Below are 16,312 nucleotides of genomic sequence, written 5' to 3' on the forward strand. Positions count from 1 at the left end.
GGCATCAAAACACATAGTTTCACAGGAGGTACATTAGTTTCCAGGGCCACTGAAAAAATACTGAAAACTTGTTGGCTTACAACAATGGAAATTTATTCTCTCAATTCTGGAGGCCAGAGGTCTATGGCCAGGGTCATACCCCCTGCAAAGGCTCTGAGGGAGAATCCATTCAAAGCCTCTTCCAGCCTCCAGTGGTCGCTGGCTTCCTTGGCTTGTGGCCACAGCACACCAATCTCCCCCTCTTTTTCACAGACATCTCATTGTGCCTGTCGCCTATATGTCTCCAATAAGGACACATGGCTTTGGACTTTGGGTCTACCCAGATAATCCAACATGATCTCCTTACCTCAATATCCTTAACTGAATTATATCTGCAAAGACTTTTTTCCAAATAAGGTCACATTCTGGGATTCTGGGGATTAGAACATGGATATAGCTTTTGAGAAGTCACCATTCAGCTCACCGTGAAAGGTAAAGCAGAATTTTTTTTAGAAGAGTTTTTTATCCAAAGTTCAGAAGCTTTACAAGTGGAATGAATCAAAAATCTGTACCACCAGCTATGACAAAGAATTCTTTTCCAGAGGTGGTCTTCAGCTCATTTACATAGTTTGAAAACATACAAGTGGTCCACAGTGTGTTGCCTGAAAGGATGCCCTGCCATCATCTTTGTCAGCTAGCTGTGGGTCATGGGCTACTGGCTGAAAATGTAGTGACTTGCCTACATGCTTGGGCATGTGCCCTGTTTATATGACACCCTCAGCCAGAGTGAGCATTGTGCCAACAGGCAGACTTGAAAAGCCAGTGTTGAAACGAGAGCTCCTGTTTATCTCTGACCAACATAGCGAGCTCTCTGCGTCACTCACTCTCATGGAGAGAGTCAGCCGCTAGACCAGCTGTGCTTCTCCCGCTGTCCTTTCAAAGATGGATACCTGTTCGTTTCCAACCCCAGAGCTTTGTCTGTGTTGTGTCACGATCTGCACAACTCACCTGTAAGGTACCATCTTTCAGAGACTAGCAACACCTCTACAGCACATTTATTCTTCCATAGGAAAGAAACCCTCTTGTCCATGCTATTGGGAAAGAAGAAAGAAAGAAATCACTGAGCATGATGGACATGTTCAGTTTGCCCCCAGACCCACTCTCCATCCCTCTCCGCTCTTCTCCATAGCTCACCTCTTGTGACCTTAATGGACTCCCACCAAAAGACTTCAAGTTGGGTTTGGCCAATAAAGGCCCCTGAAGGAATTGGAGGGATAAAAGGAGAGAGGGAGGGAAGCTTCACTCTTCATTTCCCAACCCCGCTGAGGTTCGGGGGAGGGGGAGGGGGGTGCCCCCCCTCCCCACCCGGCACCTCTCCACAGGGGGTCTCCGCATTTCTCTGGCAGCTCTCTCGACAAGCCTTCTCTGTCTCCACGTCCAGGAAACACCCCTGTTCAGACCTTAAGGCCTGAAGGGGGTAGCCTGAGTGTTGCATTGTCTTTTGTGGTTTTCCTACACCCTGCCTATATATTTTTAAAAATATTCCTGCTATTATACTTCCCTCTAAGTTTCCTAATTTGATGAGCTGTTTCCTAAAGGGACTCAGCCCCTTTATCCCAGTGATTACAACAGCCCTACAGTGTAAGCACTCTTAACCCATCCTATAGATGAGGAAACGGAAGCCTGTAGAGGAGATATGACTTGCTCTAGGAGTTAAGATTTAAACCCAGATCTATCTAACTTCATAGCCCTGGGATTTTCAGCTATTTTTTCCCAACACTGAAGAAATGTCTTAAAGGAGAAACAGAGAGTTTCAGGCACAAAAACGTCAGAATGGCTTAAGGGCTATATTCAAAGTTAAACTTCATAAAGCCATTCTGAGGTTCTAATTCTTCAGCATATTGCATGCAAACAAAACAGAACAAAAAAACTTACATAGCAGCCACAATAATTGGAATGTAATTTACACCCTTACTATATCCTCCTAAAGAAGGCCACGAGTAAATTACATTTTTAATGCAGAGTCAAACTTCTTAACAGCCTCTTTCTTTCCTTCATTCTTTATGTCTGTGCATCTCATATATGGCAGCTACCCACAAAATCTTTTTCTAGTCCACTTCTAAGCTCTTGAGATTTCTCCCAAGAGACCTTCTAGTTCCTTCATTCTTTCTGGGTTTTTCCCCCCTCCTGACAATAACTCTCTGCCTTTTTGGTGAAAATTCCCCTTGTCTCTTCCAGGCTTTTCCAGATTTCCTTTGGACACTTTGTCCAATTAGCACAAGTAAAGAGCTATCAGAGCAATGCAAGCATCTTTTGGGGAGAGTGGGAGACTTCTTAATATTTTAAAATATTTGTTCTGCCATACAAGATAGATTTACTCAGTTTTCCACAGGGAAGATTTTGGTATTTCACATGAAATCTACACTTAAGTACCTGGCACAATGGAAGGGGAGTGGGAGAGAGTGAATGGGATATTCAATTTATATCATATCATTTCCTCAATGTCCCAATGGGCTTATATAATACAAATATTTGTTTCAATTTAACTGTTTGGAACTCTACATATTTTATTTGAGAAACATCATTATAGACTACTTTTTTTATCCATTATAAATTGTGTTTGCACATAAAATTATAATTCGTAATTAATACTTATTACCCTATTAACAAATTCACCATCTCTTCTTCTAAGTCACAGTCTCCAACCAGACAACTGCACAGCCATCCCAAGGGGGCCCCGAAACAACCTTGACCTCTCAGACTGTAATTGTGAGAACCACTTCCCTTCATCGCTTTTTGAAAACACCTTAATCGGTAGAAACTCAGTAAAAAGTAGAATAAATCTGCAGTCAAGGCAAGCTCTTTGCAGCAGGGCTTTTAAAAAATAACATTTATGGGTTGAAAATAGTTCATGTGGAAGTATTCTCTTTGGCAAGGCAAAATGGAGAGAAAAAAGAGATCGATTAGCTGTAGGACTTACAAGACAGATGCTCACAGGAACATGAGATGATAAGCCAACTCATTCTCAGTCTATCTACATACAGTTCATAGGTATGACAAGAATCTTCATTTTTCTGGCCTTAAGAAAGATGTCAGCTAAAAGTGAGAAGCAGACAGTTTGTTGTTTTTCTAGGGTCCTGAAGGGTAGGGAGTAGGGAAAGCGGGAATAGTATCGTTTGCTGAGCCCCTGCTGTGTGTGAGGCACACTGAGTAAGTTTGGAACTTTCCCTAGTTCACAAAAAGTAGGAAATGCAGAGGCTGGGGTTTGAAAATATGCATATGTATATTGTCTGGTCCCTCGGCTCCACCATCCTACTAAATTGTCATGTCTGTAGAGCAGGTAGCTTGTCTGTCTGTTGCTGAATCCCCAGAGCCAAACATAAAAGGAGCTCGATAATATGCTAAATAAATGAACAAATGAATTCTTTCTGACTTCAGAGCTGAGGGTTATTCTACTCCACCTTATTTGTGGCAAGAAAAACAAAACTCAAACAGCGGTTGCTCTTAGACTTGGAGACGTCTGCTCTGCAGTGTATTGGTATCTTCCAAAGATAGAGTTTCTTCCTTTACAAACCAAACCTCCCCTGCCCAGAGAAGTTATCACACTGAAAACTGCACAGCACCATCAAACCGGAAAGGAAAACCACTTTTCCTGTTAGCAAACAAACCCTTTACCCTTAGTGATGATATGACCACTTAACCACAACCCCCAGTTAAGTTGGGAGCAAACTGGAAACCATAAAAAAAGTTCAGCAGAAATAACTGCATTATAATGAAAATTCCCATAAACACTTCATGCCGCTTTAGGTTTGTTTTGGGCTGTGTTTGGGCCAAAACCCAGTCAATCAACCAATTGTTAGCCCTACACGACACCAAGAGAATGGTTTATGTCTGACTTTTTTTTGGTCATTGAATTGATGAATTGCTTTGGCATCAGGTAGCCAGCTTTTATCTTGGGAAATAATCACCTGCTACTGGGAGAGTTATTGAACTGTGTGGAAGTGCTCTGTCACCAGCCATGCAGAAGTGGTGCTGTCTGCAATTTGATAAACGTGCACAGAGGCTCAAAGGTCCCCAAACACAAGTCTGACATGTAAACACAATCAAATCATGCTATTAGCCAAGGGAACAAATTGTGATTGTTCATCCTTCTCTGTCTTTTTCAACTCCTTAGTAAAAAACCCTCATACCTCATTTCACGCCAGCAAAGTGAGGGGCGTTTTTCTTGGATGGCACTAGAATAAACGTCAAATATTTCCCACCTGTTAAAAATGGAATTTTTTGATGGCAAAAAGCCACATTAAAACAAACAATTTCACAAGTAACTAGAGCAATATCAAATACTCTGAAGCTCATTTTGAAATATTGCGGAGTACCTAAGGAATGCGGAAGAATAGAGCATTCTTTCAACTTTTCTCTACCAAAGCCTTTAGAATCAAAGAACTTCAGGATATGAAGATGCCATAGTTCAGGTCAGAAATGCCACACATACATACACACACACACACACGTACACACAAATCCCTTCTCTAGACAGCTAAGGACTAAAATTAATTTTTAACTTAATCTTTGCCAGCACTTGTACAGCAGACAATATTATCTCCATTTTAAAGATTACAAAACTGAAGCAGAAAAATGAAGCACCTTGTTATGATATGTCCTATTTTGGTAAGTGCCAAAACTGGAACCCAATTTCACCTCTGAGTCTTAACTACTACACTGCCCCTCCTGTCTCTGTAATATTCCTGCCAATCTACGCTTGAATTCCTTATCTGACCATGAACTCAGCCCATCCAATCTTTAGACAACTCTGTTTGAATCAACTATTCTATGGAGTGAATTAAAAGTTGTCTTTCTATAACTCCTACCTACTGATCCTAGATCTGGCCTGGGTCCTTATTGAGTAAGTGTAATCCCTCTTCCAAGTGACAGGGTTTTGAATATTTAAAGCTCACAATTGTATCACCCTGAGTTTTCTTTCTTCTGGGTAAATTTTCCCAGATCCTACAGCCATCTACCATATATTACGTTTTCTATTTCTTGTTTTCTATGTCATATGAGTTTGTGTTTAAAATGATTCAGCTCTCATCTGGATTCACTACAAAGCAGAAATCTCACCATCCTCAGTCTACGAATGCAGCAAAAATAAAATTAAAATTTCTCCACTCTGTATCAATCCCATGATTTTTAAACACAGGCACCCAGCCTTGCCTCTAATTCCCCCAACCCTTACACACAGTGCCAAATCTCTAACAATGCTCTCCTAAAATAAAAATGCTAAGCAAATCCTATAGGAAATTAGTCAGAACACCCAACGGGACTCTATATCATGAAACTCAATCCACTTAAAGGTCCTGCCTCTCTCCCCAAAGCCTCATGGCCCAAGGATACCTTATCTCTAAGGAGTTCATAAACCCTTAAGTGCCTACTACAAACCCAGTCACTTTCCCAGGTAAGTGGTCCCAAATGGCTTTCCTCACCAGAGTCATCATTATTGTTGATAAGGTACAGCCACCCATCACCCTTGCCATCACTGAGGAGACCTGCACATGGTCAGGCAGCTATTGTCAACTACAGAGAAGAAGATGTGTTCCTTATCAAAGGCTGTGAAACAACTTCATTATATATTCTTCTTTAGAAAACATCTAAGAATGTTAGTCCCCAAGCTAATATGTATGAGAAATATGCTTGCTTTAATTTCTGAACTTCATTGCTATTTTAAGTTCCCTTGTTACTAGAGGTTTAATCTTAAGGCAATTGAGGGGTCCCTCTCCTTTTTAAGGGGTGACCTGTAATTCAGGAGGAGTTTATAGGGAGCTAAGGCACTGTTGGCATGTGTGCTGGTGTTATTTGACCTCACAGCCATCTGTTGAGCTGTCTCCTGCCTGAGTCTTCCCTCCTGGTTTTCAGCCATTGATTCACTCACAGTTGGAATGTGTCATCTCCATTTGACCACAAGCTTACTCCTGGCCAACTTCCTAAGCAACCAGGATCATTCTTTATACTCCTGCCACACAGAATTACAGGAAATTCAGTAAGGCTGCTTATATCTCGTTCTTTATTTGCATTGTCCCCAAAAAATCTGGGGTAGTCTGTTCATACACACCCTCTCAGTTTCCCTTGGAATGCCTCGACTTTTGAAATACAAAAACAAGGAAAGACACTCTTTCTCCTTCACCATCATTTTCTTGAGATGTTGAGCTCAGCCCTTCCTTTATGTTACCTCAATAGCAGAAAGAAACACTAAGAATATAGACATTTAAACTGACATTCCAAAAAGCATCAGTCTTTGCAAGTTGAGGGCAAGTATAAATTTCATGGCTGACCAGACTAAGAGAGGTTAAGTGAAATGCTCAAAATCACGTTCCTACTAAACAGTAGAGTCAGAATTTAAAACCAAAATATCTGACCCCTGAGCAATGCATTTAACCACCTTAGTGATGAGGTAAGAATGCAGGAAGAAAAGCCACAATGCAGGGCCACAGTGAGCTGTTACGCAGAAACAGAAACTGTATCGAGCCCAGGAGTGTGCAATGAATGGGGAGGGTAAAATGACAGGGCTCCGATCTAACTTGAAGAATACCTCTCTCTGGAGAAATGACATTCGAGCTGAGATCTGAAAGATTGTATAGGAGCTCACTAATCACCAGGAAGTTAGAATTGCACATGCAGAAGCCGTGAGACAATGCTGATCACAGCATCCTGTAGATAGAAAGAAGGCCGAAATGCCCGGAGCAGAGAGTGTCAGGGAGACTGATGAGTGCTGAGGCTAGAAGCCAAGCAGAAGCCGCCTCTGGAGGGACCTTGGAAGGTGTGTTGATGAATTTTTCTGGAAAGGCCTACCTCACAAGAGCCTCAAGTCCTGAGCATACAACCCCTCTTCAAGCTTTCATCATGAATGAACGAATATGATTTCAAACTCACAAGGTATAGTAGTATCTGGTTGGCTCAACTTGGGCTAAGTGTCCCCTGCTTATCCAGTCAACAGAAGGGTCAGGGTCACATGGTCCCTAGAGTCCATCAGTGTGAGGAAGGAGTGTCTACTATAATCAAATGATGCCTATCAGCCCACAGATTCCTGCACTGACCAGCATCTCTGGAATTATGAGATTCCCAGGCATCCTTGGTTTACCTTAGTCAATAAGTTTTACTGTAAAGATAAAATGGGACATTAAGAAAACCCTGACATTCATTCAGCAAACAACTTTAGCTCCAGCAAAGCCACTGTACACAGCAAAAATGATAGCCAGTCTGACTTGTGATTAGCTTCTCAGCAGCAAGCACCCAATTTAAACTCTCTGCCTTTAATGTTTCTTGGTGAGTCTCAGGCTCTGCTTCTTCTTCTCCGGTTATTACAACTTAACTCTCTCTGTGTCTCCTGTTCCAATTCCCCGACTGTAAGGACCAGATTGAACTGAAGTCACTTTCTGGTATATGATTTCCCTGTGGAGGAGGTCATTTACCAGGGCCAGGTAATTTCTGGGGATTAGCTAAAGAGGGCTGCCATCACTCCAGCCATTTCGTCTCCAATTGGTGGAAAGAGTCACAGTGCTGCCAGTACAGTACTGAACCTCTGTGGAATTTTTTAAACACTTTTAAATGAGGAGATTTCAAGAGAAAATCCAGATTTTCAGTTTTCCTTGAAAAACTGGAAACACTAGCCACAGTCAACCGGTACTAACCAGCGACTGACCCCTTCAAAATGGCCCCTGATCTCTATAGTTCAACATAGTCCTTAAACGTCCCTACTGTCAACTGGCTTCACTCATTTACTTTCAAGCATGATCCCGGGAGGCATTTAAGTTGGTAAACACTAAAGTAAGTGGTTATGTGCAGCCACTTTTCTCAAAAGGGAGTCTATGCTGAGGAAGGTACTTAAAATGAGTCACTAAACTATAGGACTGTCACAAGTTCAAGTTCAGAAACCATGCCTCATATAATTTCAGTGCTTCTCCTCTGAGAGAACTTGGAGATAAGTCTTGGAACACACTTGGCCAGTGTCCCTGCAACCTGCTGCCTTTAGGAAGTGATCCTTCACTCTACCATGATAACCTAACCGGACTTGGCCTGAGCATTATAAAAAGGGTAAGGAGAAAGGAATGTTTGCCAGACAGTGGACCAAAGCCATACCTCCTCTTAGGCCATCCTCCTCTGCCCTAATGGTGCCTGTTACAAAACACAGTAACAATAGGGTCTCTTTGCCAAGCCACATGCTCCTTCTGGTTATCAGATGGCCCTGAGGGGCGGATACCTTATGCGGGTAAGATTAGGCACTCACAGTCTTACACTAGCACCTTCATGCTTCGGTCTTAAGAAGAGATGCCACGTCTTGTAAAAACACATTTTCCAGGCCAAACTGGTGTCCACTTGCCTGCCAACAATATGACCTTGGGCATGTCACTTAATCTGTTTCAGCTTCCATTTCTTCATCCATGAAATGTAGATAATACTCTGAAGACTAAATGCAATGATGTGTGTGTGTGTGCACTTCCCTCTGCATCCATGTAGGGTATAAAATAACTTCAAACCAGCTGTTGGAATATTTAACTTAAATTAACCTCCACAACCCCAGCCCTTATCTTGTCATCATGAGAAGTTCTGACCTCCCCCAGGTTCCCACTTCCCTTCAGGCCTTCCCCAATCCAAATATTTAGCCCTGGTCTTGCGAAGAAAAGAGCTGCTCAGTCTTACAGGCGGCTGGAGGACTTCAACGTGGCTGCAGCTGTTACTGTTTCAGGGTGAATGCCATCTGGCCTCCTTGGCGAGTTCACCCCGCAAGCATCTCCCTGGGCTGCCACGCGTCACCGATCCCCGAACCTTCAGACCAAGGAGGGGCCCAGCTCGGTGCAGCTGCTATCGTCAGCAGGCGCTGGCCTGAGGACAGAAGGAACGCTTGTTTAGACGAAGTCTCTCTCCCCTGGAGGAACGCTGCTAGGGAAGCCTTGCCTGCCGCTCCCACCTCTTGGGTCGGTTCCCGTATCGCAGACTTGCAGTCCACCAGCCGCTGTCGCCGAAACGCGCTCTCGGCCGTTCTCCCAAAGCGCACCGCCCATCTAGCGCGGAGGGGTCGGAAAGCATTTCCAAACTCAACAGCACGCTGTGACAGAACCATCCTCTCTTGTGATTCAAGCCCCCAGGCCCCTGAAAGGAGAGAAAGACCCTCCCTCTCACACTCTGAAGCCATTCTCCTATGACTGGGTGAGTCTGTTCCATCCACGGGAAAACCACACCCCAAGGGAAGGCCTGGGACCAGTGCCTGGCACAGAGTGGGCGTCCTCGCCGCGTGTCCTTGTGATCACAGCCACCCCTGCATTCCTCTAGTGCTGCACACGTTTCAAACCACCCAAGAGTGACTTGAGACTGGCTAACATGGGGGCTATTTGCTCAGTCAAATTTGTGTTTCGTGGCTATTACATAGGAGAGGTGTGGCTATGGTGTCCTGACCTAAGGAAGATGGTAAAGTAGGTGAAGTAGGTATAGCAGGGGAGGGCCAGAGACTGGCTAAGAGCATGGATGCTGATCAACTAAGGCCAGGTCCCACTTACGCCATTCCCTGGACCTTATGACCTTGGGCAAGTCACTTAATCTCCCTATGCCTTAGTTTCCCCATTTGCAAGATGAGACTGACATGAGGCTTGTATAAATTAATATATGTAAAGCCCTTAGAACAGTCCCTGCCATCCAAAAAGTACTAAGTAAGTTATATATATTTTTTTGGGGGGGGGGAATTCCTGACATCCTATTCCTCCAATCCCTAGCTTGCATATGATGTAGAAACTTCCACTGAGAAGTGCTAACATGTACCTTTGAAAATGAGAAAGAGGGAACTTCAGACACTGCAACCAGCTGAGAAGACATGGCTTCCCAAATTATATGCAGTCCTCATTTTTACATTGCACCAAAGTCAAAAATAAGTTGTCCATTTTGATGTCTGTCTATAGTTTTGAAATACATTCTTGGTTGCTTGTTAATAAGAGGGAAGTTTCTGTGACTACTGAAATTGAAGGAGACCCAAACCGGATCAGCCGACGCTTGCCTGGGTGCAGAAAGAACGCTTGTGAACACCGGGAGAGTCTTTCTCATCCAATATGAGGCTCCACTGAAAGAGAGTCAGAGAAGAGTCAGGTAAATGAGGGACAAAATGCCAGATTGAATACAGATAAAGCTGATGCAGAAATGCAGCTTACACATACAGCTACACTGTTTCCTTCTGTTAAGCCCGGGAACTAAGACTGGGCAGATGCCTTCATGGCAATTCTGCTCTACCTCAGATCTCCTTCCTCCAGGATATGGCGTTTGCTGCTAAGACCACATCAGAGCCCAAAGGAAATAAGAAATTGGGGTGGGGGGGTGGCGGTGTTGGCAGCATTCTGGCAGGCAGCTCCCAAAGACAAGGGAGCTATGCAATGCCCCGTTTCTCTTCCAAAATCACCAATAAAATATCACCCCTCCATCCCCAGGTGGAGTGTCTAAGAGAGAAGGAAAGACACTAATTGATGTCCCTGCAGGTGGAGACATGAATGGGAACAGTGTTCTTCCCAACGGTGACATTCATGTGTGACTCTTCCCCTCTCCAGCCACGGAAGCTCATCCACATGATTTAACCTTGCTGAACCTCATGACACTTCCAATGACACAGTTTCCACTTCACTTTTTGTTTCTCAGGTCCTTTCTGCCTCTGAAGGGGTCAGAGGCTCCTCAGTTTCCACAAATCCTCACAAAGGCCAGTGTTTCCCAGGCCCCTCTTCTCTTGGCTCTCTTCTGGCTCTGGATAGGCTTTCTGGATGGCCTTAAAAGTGTGAGTGGTTTCATGAAGCATTTATATTTCTTGTCCCAATTTCTTGCCACTGAATGTCAGGCTCACGTATCTCAGTGAGTATCTCACCTTGTCTGTCCCCTCTGCTTCTCATGAGGGCCTCAGATTTACCTCTGTGTTTCCAAGTCTCAAGACAGTGACACAGAGTAGACACTCAAAAGAAAAAATGGAGAAAGGTGACTGAAAGGATGCAATAGAGAAGGAAGGAGCAACGCAGATAGGGAAGAAGAAAGGGGAGTGGGAAGGGAAGCAAAGAAACCCGAAGTGCATTGTCTTCACTAGTAATGGAAAGGCGAAACCATATATGATATTCAGGCATGGTGCCAGTATGTAATGGCTTTCTGATCTTGGGACAGCTCCTTGAGCTTTCTGAACTTCTATTTTCTCATTTATAAAAACGAAGTTATTCAATACATTACTATTTCAATGTATTGGTTTTAGAAGTAATCAAGCTAATGTTTGTGAAAGTGCCTAGTACATGTAATAAGCACTCAGTAAATGTTAGTTTAATATAGGTATAAGTCATCAATGTTCTGTCAACTGCTGCATTTTTTTAAAGGCTTCATTGGACTGCACCCCGGTCTTGAAAACCCTGAAACCAATGAAGATGCATGGATGGGTCCACAACAGTCACCGTACAGAGGTGTTCAGCTGGGGCTCTTCCTACAAAACCACATTGAACATATGAGTGTGGGCTGGCTCCAGTCTCTCGTCCGGTGAGTGGGGCACCACACACTCAGTGCTACAGTCACAGGGCCAGTGGTGTAGTGGAGCAGTTCAGTGCTTATCTGATATCTTGACAATTATAAAGTGAGAAATGTAGCCCTAAATAGCTTCCGAAAATACTACGGCACAATGAGGATGATAGAGATCACCTCAGTATAGCTACCAAAAGAGTTTCCCTTTCATGACTGAAAAAAAAAATTAACTTCCTGATCTGAATTCCCCATTAAAATTCTCTGCAATAGAATGAGTTTCCGAATCTCTCCCATTAATGTGTCTTGGATGCCAAAGCCTGGAATCTGACTTGGAGATAGGAAAGGATACAACCAGGAATCAGGCACCCCGCCTCCTGCACTGTCCTCCCCTCATATGGAAACTACTCTCGTGGGAAGCAGAAGCCCTCATTATTACATGTTACCTTCAAAACAGACAAAGGGTGTAACTCCCAGCCTTCATTCTAAAGAGGATATTGTGTCTGAGCTCCTGGAGGACAAAATTGCCTTAATATCTTGGAATCCTCACTTAGTCCCAAGACTAGTGAGCAACACATTATGTGTAGGTTGTTGTCTGATAAAAGCATGAAAGAAATATCAAATAAAGACTTGGAGAAATAACAGAATGAATAGCTGATTGAGTAATAATAAATAAATGAGAGAATTTTGGGGGGTGGGGAGAAATGCTCAATAGGGCTTTTCGAAGTTCCTGAAGACTTACAGAAGCATCTAAGCCTTGGGTGTACAAATTCAGGAACTAGATTTTATCTGGAATGATGGTATGAGATTCTCAGGGTTTTATCCCATTTAACTTGATTCATAGATCAGTGACAAATTAATCAGAATGTCAAATTGCTAATTTACTATGAGAAATCTTAACTTTTGGCATACAAAGTTGCTTAGCCCGATTTCCAACTCACAGGGGGCACACAATATTATTTATTGACTATTCATAATATTTAATCAATTCAACAAATATTTAATGAGTGCCCACTGTGAGGCAGGCACTGAACTTAGCATGGAGGATAAGTGGTGAGCAAATGTATTAGGTGAGGCCATCGGGCAAGCTTCTCCAAAGGGAAAGCCTGTATGAGAAACTTCATTAAAATGGAAAGGTTGCTTGTTACATATAAAAATCAAAGAAATAGAACTTGATGATCTTAATGGGAAATGTCCTCTAGATCCGATGGGCTGATATTTACATTTTTCTAGTCTCCTTGACCTACTGTGTCACTTTAAGAGATGGTACTTAGATCATGAATGTAATATTTCATCCTGGCTGTGCTCTTTCTCTGGGATCTCTTTTCACTTCAAGCAGAGTGAGGCATAGCATCTGCTCATTTTACTCATCTCTGCATCTTCTGAAACATCAGTGCAGTACCTGGTATCTACTGAACATCAGCAGATCATGAAAAACTACAAAACAGAGGCCATATATTCAGAGCCAGGGATGCATATGCTCTTAAGTGTGGAAGGATTTATAAAGATAACAGCATTGTTGAAATCTCAACTGTCAGTATAGTAGGAAAAAAACAGGCATAGAGCTCCTGAAACCAGACAGATGCAAAATGGGGACCAGAATGAACTGTGATTCACAAAGAAATGAAATGGTAAATAAGACAATACTACAACAATTAAGACAAGACAAAAAGACAATACATACTTGTATCTACATCAATATCAATTTCTATATGTGTAGCAGTTTGTGAGGACTGCTCTAACAATACCCTATAAATGAGGTGACTTATGCAAAGGAAATTTATTGCCTTACAGCTCTGGAGACTCTAAATCCGAAATCGAGATGTTGGCAGGTTTGGTTCCTTCTGAAGGCTGTCGGGGGGAATCTGTCTGTGCCTCTCTCCCCTTGCTTTGGGTATTTGTTGGCAATCTTTGGGCTGCCTTGGCTTATAGGGGCATCATCGGCCCTCACTGATCTCACGATGATGCTTTCATCTCATGAAGATGTCCTCATCGTCATATGGCTTTCTCCCTGTCTGTCTCTGGGTTCAAATTCCCCCTTTTTATAAGGACAGCAGTCATTTGCGTTAAAGTCCACCCTAATGACTTCATTTGATTATCTATATAAAGACAGGTTTTCCAAAGCAAGGTCATATTCCAAAGTACTGGAGGTTAGGACTCCATGATAACGTTTTTGGGGGATATAATTCATCCCATAACAATATGTTTGTCATTCATAGAAGATTTCTGCACAAGTATTCAAGAAAATGTCAACAGTGATAACCCTGAAGGAGTTGGACTGAAGGAGAGGATTTTTATTTTTTACTTTCTACTTTTCAATACTATTTGAAAATTTAACAAAGAACATATAATATTTTCCTGATTAAAAAATTATCATTTAATGGCTAATTGAGTCTTTCTTCATTATGTCATTAGAAACAGGCAACAGAGCATTTAAGAGGAAACACATTTCATGTCTGAAATACATACTTCAGGATTTGGATAAGTAGGAGAAAATCTAGATTCTGCTTCCAGTGAACATAGTGCTTTACTAAACCAGATTATTGAGGCTGTAAACTGCCTGGACCTGGACTAGTTTAATCCCATTTTGGACACAATGCCCAGTATGTTTCTGGCCTTCTACCTAGGCAAAAGTGAGTATCTGTGACCCATTTTTTAGTCACTACAGTTTACTGGCTAATATCAGGCATCTCCTCTGTTCTTAAAAAGTGGATTAATGTGGAATTAGCTGTCTGTGCTCTAATCCCTTAAAAGGGCTACAATTACAGAGCCAAGCAAGGCCATTGGAGGCAAAGCTCATTGTTGCTGTTTGTACGCTTGCCAGTTTTCTCTGAGTGGTTCCCCTGTGCCATGCCTGTAAGGCCACAAGTGTGCATCCCATGGGGCCCAGCCAAGGAACTTCAGTTCAAGGCCAACACCACACAAAATTTATTTCAGCTGTCTCACAACTCAGTTTTTTGAGAAGAATCAACTAATGGAAACTTTTGATTTCAGTGTCACTATATGATTGTTGCAAGAGCAGACTTTAATATAAACCTAGAGAGGACCTATTTAATTCATCAGTCAACAGCAGTTTTTAGTTTATCTATGGTTTTGCTAAGTGCCTTATTTAGGGCAGCATGTGAGTGCATGATTAGTAACATGAGGCTCAGAATCAGAAAGACTTTGATCTGAGTACTAACTCCATCAAATATTTAAAATTGAGCCACATGATATTTTCAGCATTCAATCATTCTGAAATGTAACTCAAGGCAGTGAGCAGGTGCAGTCACACTGCCATAATAGAATACTCTGCTGGCTGGCTCAAACAACAAACATTTATTTCTCATAGTTCTGGAAGCTATAAAGTCCCAGATCAAGGCACTGGCAGATCCAGTATCTGTTGCAGACAGACATGTCATTGTATCCTCACATAGCAGAAAGTAGGGAGAGAGGATGCACACTCTCTCATGTCTCTTCCTAAAAGGGCACTAATTCCACTCATGAGGGCTCCACCCTTGTGACCTAATCACTTCCCAAAGTCCCCACCTCCTAATACCATCACAATGGGGATAGGATTTCAACATACTGAATGAATTTTGGGTGAATGCAAATATTCAGTCCATGGCAAGCATTTTTCTACAGTGAAGTCTTGAATGGTGTCTTTGTTCCTAAGTATCCCAGGCATGATTTACAACTCACACAACATATGGGACAAAGTCCATGATCCCTGCTCCAACATTTTACTGCTAATCTGTTAGATTTTTATGCAGGTTCACACCGACGTGTGGGCACTCTCAGAATCTAACAGTCAGGTGTTATTTCAAACTAAGCTTCAATACTTATTTAGTTCAGAAGTAACATATTTTTCTTTCAATAAAATTTATACTGAAATCAATTCACCTACTAATTCAAATTCACTTACCAAAGCACTAAATAATTTGGTGACATCATTTTCTTTTCTCTGCAGTTCTTTTTTCTCTTTTCTTTTCTTTTGATACTTAAAACATGAGGCATATTTATGTGCAAAATTTAGATAATAAATTCTGGGACACAGCACTCAATCATACATTATACATTTTTAGAATTTCAACAGACTTTCAGCTCTGTCTGGACATCTGAGTCACAACACTCAAAAGAGACAGGTAGGTGATAACAAGGAAGCCTTTTCTTTTTTTCCACTTGAGGAAGCTCTCTATTTTGTCAGGAGAACTAATTAAGCCTCACAAGTTTTGTGTGGTAGAAACTTCAGACACCATAATTTTAATTTATTCAGGATTCTTTACCCTCCCTCACTTACAGTCTGTGACTGGATTCTAACATGCTGCCTTTCTGGTATGATCTTTTAAAATGATTAAGCTCTCAGAGAGATCTAAGGCATCCCCATTCAGTAAAACAATAGGGCTTTAGTAAAACAAAGGGATTTAAGACTACTGTTCTACAGCCATCTCAGCAGAAGCTTAAGGGAAAGAAGATATTATTATAAAGGTGTTTGTAAAGGTAGCTTTTGTCTAATGTAGTGAATCCCAATAAGATTCCCAGGAGACTCATAGAGTTTTTAAGAAAAATGAATTGGCAGAAATAGCAACAACTTGGATTGAAAGGAAAAGACACAAACAAAATGTAAAGAAGTCTTTAGAACCCCTGAAAAAGCCACAAACCTGAAAACATGTTTACATTTCATGAAAGAAGGATAACTCAAAGGGTAGATACAAGGACCCAGAAAGTGCAGCCAAGGGTTAGGAGGAATTATTCCCCAATTTTTAGTCCTGCTCAATGAACTACCAACCTGTGCCCTACTGACTCTCAGAACTGCTATGACCTTATGACTCCTATATACCTC

General features: G+C 42.1%; 1 protein-coding gene and 1 long non-coding RNA gene across 9 annotated transcripts in view; one reads left to right on the forward strand and one right to left on the reverse strand.

Annotated features, from left to right (window-relative positions):
* The window catches only part of LOC118919297 (uncharacterized), a 79,414-nt gene that overhangs the window by 16,868 nt on the left and 46,234 nt on the right, over window positions 1–16,312 (reverse strand). For all 7 annotated transcript variants that reach the window (XM_057497783.1, XM_057497786.1, XM_057497785.1 and 4 more), the window contains 3 exons: window positions 5,906–5,986; window positions 4,170–4,241; window positions 988–1,070 (listed from right to left, as the gene is read on the reverse strand). In XM_057497783.1, the coding sequence (XP_057353766.1) occupies window positions 988–1,070; window positions 4,170–4,241; window positions 5,906–5,986 (236 nt within the window). The remainder of the gene's footprint in view (window positions 1–987; window positions 1,071–4,169; window positions 4,242–5,905; window positions 5,987–16,312) is intronic.
* On the forward strand, window positions 6,089–15,479 carry LOC130682836 (uncharacterized). Of its 2 annotated transcripts, none has more exons than XR_008996204.1 (4): window positions 6,089–9,177; window positions 9,955–10,104; window positions 10,440–10,777; window positions 11,355–15,479. It is a non-coding gene; the product is annotated as an uncharacterized LOC130682836 (long non-coding RNA). The 2 variants fall into 2 exon arrangements; XR_008996203.1 differs by having other exon boundaries at window positions 10,645–10,777.

The sequence above is a fragment of the Manis pentadactyla genome, chromosome 3 (assembly GCF_030020395.1).
Source record: "Manis pentadactyla isolate mManPen7 chromosome 3, mManPen7.hap1, whole genome shotgun sequence".
NCBI lineage: Eukaryota > Metazoa > Chordata > Mammalia > Pholidota > Manidae > Manis > Manis pentadactyla.